Source organism: Mus pahari, chromosome 19 (assembly GCF_900095145.1).
Source record: "Mus pahari chromosome 19, PAHARI_EIJ_v1.1, whole genome shotgun sequence".
In the NCBI taxonomy this organism is placed as follows: domain Eukaryota; kingdom Metazoa; phylum Chordata; class Mammalia; order Rodentia; family Muridae; genus Mus; species Mus pahari.
This window is the reverse complement of record NC_034608.1, coordinates 1,734,696-1,740,121: the sequence shown is the minus strand read 5'-3', so window position 1 is coordinate 1,740,121 and position 5,426 is coordinate 1,734,696. Positions and strand designations below refer to the sequence as shown.

General features: G+C 49.5%; 1 protein-coding gene across 1 annotated transcript; it reads right to left on the bottom strand.

The window, feature by feature from the left end:
• Positions 1 to 1,519: 1,519 nt before the first annotated feature.
• Rpl28 (ribosomal protein L28) lies at positions 1,520 to 3,072 on the bottom strand. The gene is made up of 5 exons (XM_021219429.2): positions 3,015 to 3,072; positions 2,642 to 2,730; positions 2,423 to 2,546; positions 1,878 to 1,996; positions 1,520 to 1,662 (listed from the first exon to the last, which is right to left on the bottom strand). Exons 2-5 carry the CDS (start codon positions 2,720 to 2,722, stop codon positions 1,573 to 1,575), a joined length of 414 nt encoding a protein of 137 aa, XP_021075088.1. The 5' UTR covers positions 2,723 to 2,730; positions 3,015 to 3,072; the 3' UTR covers positions 1,520 to 1,572.
• Between the last annotated feature and the right edge of the window lie 2,354 nt (positions 3,073 to 5,426).

The window sequence follows — 5,426 nt, the reverse complement described above, 5'->3', positions numbered from 1 at the left end:
GAAACAAAACAATCGTTCACAAAGCTAGTCATGGGCCAGCAAGATTGCTTAGTGAAAGGAGCTTGCCCTGCAAGGCTGGCAACCTGGGTTTGTCCTCCAGAACCCACCTAAAAGTATAGGAATAAAACCATGTATTGTCCCCTCTGACCTCCCCATGTGAAAGCAAACTGATTCATGGACAACAAAGCCAGATGCTGCCACACAGCTATACTGTAATCCCAGCACCAAGGTGGGCAAAGACAAGCTTGGGGGGTTGCTGACTTCAAAGCATAACCCCAACTCAATGGGACTGTCTTAAAAGGAACTCATCAGGACACCATCCTCCGACTTCCATGCATATACCACACATGCTTTTTAACGTTCATTTGTGTCCTAAGTCTGCATATAAATCTATGTGCCAGAAGGGCATCAGGTCCCGTTATAGATGGTGTGATCCAACATTGAATGCTGAAAAATGAACCCAGAACTCTGGAAGAGGAGCCAGTGCTTAACTGCTGAGCCTTCTCTCCAGCCCCTACACATGCTTTTTCAAAGAGGGCGAATTCACCTATTTACATTACACCCCAATAAAAATGAGTAAAAGTTCGGTTAAAAGTATTTTCCCTCGGATAGGTCACCCAGGTGGACTGCTGCCAAGAACGCTATGCTCATCAGCATCTCAAAACATAAGGGATTCAGCTCACTTCAGTGAGCAGATGGAGCCATGAGTTAAGCTTGGGTTGAAAATCGTTCAAGTCGGACTGGGATGGACTATGATCCAGTCAGGACCAAAGACCAGGCAGCTCATGGTAGGGGTACTACTTTGCATGTGAGCCTCCAGTTTTCCAGGAAAAGCTAGTACTGGGTGGAAGGTGCAAGAACGTTACCTACCCACCCAGATAGACTTACAATGGCTGATTTCTGAGACACATAGCCCTGGGTATCCTTGGAGTTGCATTGTAAACTAGGCTGGCCTTATTCACTCGCCTCAGCCTACCAGAATGCTGAGATTACAAATATAAAGGACATGCATTTGGTAAACACTAGACTTTGTTGACATTTTCTAGGGTCAGCAACTCACACTAAAACTCTACTGCTACTGCGGCAGCACAAAGTCCCAGCTGACACCAAACAGAATGTTTCACTTAGGATTGTCAGTTTCACATGTCACAACATCCTCAACTGAGGACTTCACTCTGAAACCCTTGTTATTAAACCAGGTCCTTCTTATAAGGGGCTTGTCGACTGGAGGGTGAGGGCCTATTTGGGTCAGTGGACTAAGACCTGGTGAGACAGCCTCAAGCTTAGGTTATCTGACTGTGACATTTACCCTCACTCCTGTTTGCACAGGAATCAACTGAATGTACTCCACAAGCCACAGCTCAGTCACTTTCACTCCTGTTGGTACCCAGATGGCCCTGAACAGCTTCTATCCCAGCAACCCCCACTCCAGATGAACAAGCCCTAACAATGCTTTGACAGCACAACTAAAGACATACACAAAGTCACAGCTCAATGAGCCACAAAGCAGGAGGCCTAGTGGAGGGCAGCCAACAAATCAGTGGATTCTTTATTGCTTCTGGGGTGTGGGGCTCAGGAGCTCTTGGTGGGGCGGGTCCGTTTCCTCTTCACCACCACAGGCTTCTGGCTTCGAAGGATGGCACTGGCCCTGCGGATGGCCGCCTGAGGACAGGATAAGGGAACTTATCACAAACCCAAAAGACACCATTTACTGCTGCCTGTTTCCTAGGACTACAGGGAGGCTGTCCTAAGGCTGGGGGGGGGGGGGAGTGTGTGTCATCAAAAGAGTCTCCCGTCTAACTCCAGCTAGGCAGAGCCAAGTACCGCAGGTGAAGTACCAGCTGCCCCCCTGCCTTAAGTACCCACCCATCACTCACCATTCGCAGATCTGGGCGGTACTTGTTCTTTCGGATCATGTGCCTGATGCTGCTGAGGGTAGCCCGAGCATTCTTGTTGATGGTGGTCCTCACGTAATTAGTGGCAGGTTTTCGCTGACCTGGTAAGGAAAGCCTAGGAATGAGTCCATCTGCATGGGCCCTTCCGAGCATCTGCTTGACGGAACACAGCTTCTCTGAAGAACGTGCTCACCCTGTCTTCCCACCAGCCCATTCAGTACACTCCCTAGGTGATTATCATAGTTAAGTCTTAAAGCCCGGGGGGAAAAAACCCATCTCTCTTTAGGAACCTTCCAGATACAGGAGGGGCATAGCAGTACAGCGGTTAATCCAGCACTGAGAAAGCAGAGGCAGGTGGATCTCCGCCTGGTGTAGAGTTCCAGGACACTGGGGTCTACGTAGAGAAACTCTTAAGTTTCTCTCTCCACTTCTTAATTTCACAAGATCGCCTTACACAGCCGGGAAGTCAGAGGAAGGACAGTTCTAGACCCTGGAAAAAAGGAGAGCTATCGCGTGCAAAGGCTCACCGGATCTGCGTTTCATAACTACCACGACCCCTTTGCCATCCGCCGCCGGCTCCACGCCCACGGTCTTGCGGTGAATGAGCCCGTTGTAGCGGAAGGAGTTTCGGGCCTTCAGATTGTTTGGCTCCTGGGGAATAGGTGCACACAAGACGGGACGTTAAGGCCCGGAGGCCCGGATAGGCGGCAGAGCCAGGGCGCCCCTCGCACGCGGGCCCGACCTACCGTGCTGTACGTCTGCTTATTCCTCTTGATCAAGAAGCTGGAGCAGTTCCGGACGACCATCCACTGCAGATGCGCGGACATGGCGGCGGCTGGGGAGAAGCCGGGGGCGTGAGAGATGTCAAACCGAGAGAAGCCAGCCGTGGGCAGGCGGCTGGGTAAACGGCAGCGCCGCCGGGGAAGAGCGAGCGATCGCTCCGCGAGGCCGGAATGGGCGAGCAAGGGAGGCGGGCCGCGCCGACCCCGCCGAGACGGAGGAGGGGGGAGGAGGGCAGCGAATGGTGCTTGGGTCCAAGGAGAGAAAGCCCAGGCGGGAGCCCGAGGCCGTGGGCGCGAGATGGCGGCCACGCGGGGCGGACAGAGGCCTCACACTCACCTCCTCTCCCTACGGCGGCCGGAGACGGAAAGGGAGACGCCAGAGGCGGGACGACACCTTTAAGATGGCCACGCATTTCCGCTTCCGCCCGTGGCGCGCCCGAACTCGGCTACCCAGCTTCCTCCGGACCTTGGGTTCCGCCTCCGAGGAGACTCGGGAACCTTCGGAAATCTTCGTCCGAAGAGCCCGGCGAGTTCTCGCGGTGCGTGCGGTGACGAGGCGCCGGGGGCGGGTAGGAAGGCTTCGGAACTCCGTGGCTGGGTTTTCGTGAGGCTCCAAAGGCAGAGACTCCCCGCAGCTATCTTCCTGTCGCATCACCCTAATCGGTTCAGTCTGCACTGAGCGCAGGGTGGGCACTAATAAATAGTTTGGAAAAAAGAAAAAAAAAGGGTTTTGCGCCCTTGTCCAGATTTCGAGCTGGGCTCCTCCGGCCTCAGCCTTGTGGATGCAAATATTGAGGATTCCAGATCTCACATTAAGTGGAGCTTAATTGATTTCAAGATTTATTTATTTTTAAAGACTTAATGTTTTGTTAGTTCTTATTTGCTATGCATTGGTGTTTTGCCTGCATGTACGTCTGTGTGAGGATGTTGGATACTCTGAAACTAAAGTTACAGAGTGATGAACTGCCCGGTGGCTACTGAGTTGAACCAGTGTTGACTGGAAGAGCAGCCAGTGCTGTTAACCGCTAAGCCATCTCTCCAGTCCCAACCTAATTTTTTTGTAATATGTATGAGGGCTTTCTTTCTTTCTTTCTTTCTTTCTTTCTTTCTTTCTTTCTTTCTTTCTTTCTTTCTTTCCTTCCTTCCTTCCTTCCTTCCTTCCTTCCGTCCTTATTTCTTCCTTTCTTTTTAAGCCCGGATATATGTATGAATACTATGTGCCTGCCTGGTGCCTGGATTCAGTTTTTGAGCCGCCATGTGGGTGCTGGGAATAGAACTTGGATCCTGTGGAAGAGCAGCCAATACTCTTAACCACTAAGTCATTTCTGCAACCCCAGATTTACTCGTTTTAATTATGATGTATGGGGGTGTTGTGTTAACATGCAAATCCAAAAGAAACCATTGATCCTGAGGGATTAAAGTTACATGCAGTTGTGACCTGCCTCATGGGAGCTGGTAACCCAACCCAGGTTCTCTGTGAGAGCAGCAAGTGCTCTTAACCACTGAGTCATCACTCTTGTCCTCAAGACTTGTTGTTTAAATGGGTGCATGAACTATTTTAAAGATTTACTCTGGTGTGACGTCTTCAGATAGCCGATGATCCCTCTTCTTGACTGCACACAAACACCAGTGCCCAATGGACCATTTTCAGACCTCTAAAAACGTACTGCTGCAGTGTTAAATAAGTTATTCCTTCTGGTTCTGTCTATGCAGAAACATTCCATGTTTGTCCTCGGCAATACCTGGCCAATCCTGGCAGCCCTCTGGCATTTTGTACCACCATCTTTTTTTTTTTTTTTTAAAGATTTATTTATTAATTATATGTAAGTACACTGTAGCTATCTTCAGACACCCCAGAAGAGGGCACCAGATCTCACTATGGATGGTTGTGAGCCACCATGTGGTTGCTGGGATTTGAACTCAGGATCTTCAGAAGAGCAGTGAATGCTCTTAACCACTGAACCATCTCTCCGGCCCCCATAAATTTTTATTTTATAAGTACACTGTAGCTGTCTTCAGACACACCAGAAGAGGGCACTGGATTCCATTACAGATGGTTATGAGCCACCATGTGGTTGCTGGGAACTGAACTCAGGACCTCTGGAAGAGCAATCAGTGCTCTTAACCCCTGAACCATCTCTCCAGCCCACCACAGTCATTCTTAATGTTTTGTTAGCATTTAATCATGCATAAAGTAGATTTATATAACATTTTCGTATGTGTATATAATGTTTTGGGCCATACTCACATACACTCCCACTGCAGCTAGTCTGTGTTTGTGTGTCCAAGTGTGTTTCCTTTATGCTATTCACAGGCTCACAGATGGTTTGTTTACAAGGCTACCAATAGCTGCATCACGGTAGAAAATCATTCTCAGTTTTCTCCAACTCTGAAACTAGATAGAGACTTGGGAGAACCTAGACAGAACTGTCTGGAAGTTTCCCACACCAGGGGAGGATGAACTCATTTAAGGGGTAGATTTGTGAAAAATCAGGACTTCCCTATAACAGCTGTTGGGTCCTCCTAGTGTGGACAATGGCTTGGCAACCATTTGCCTGTGCCATGCTGCCTCCCAGCTCCAGAGTGACCTGGCCATACCCATTAAATTCTCTTTAAGTTGGAGCTGGTGAGATGGTCCTGAGTTCAAATCCCAAACGACCACATGGGGGCTCACACCACCTTCTTCTGGTGTGTCTGAAAGCAGCTACAGTGTACTTACATATAACAACAAGTAAATCTTTTTTTTTTT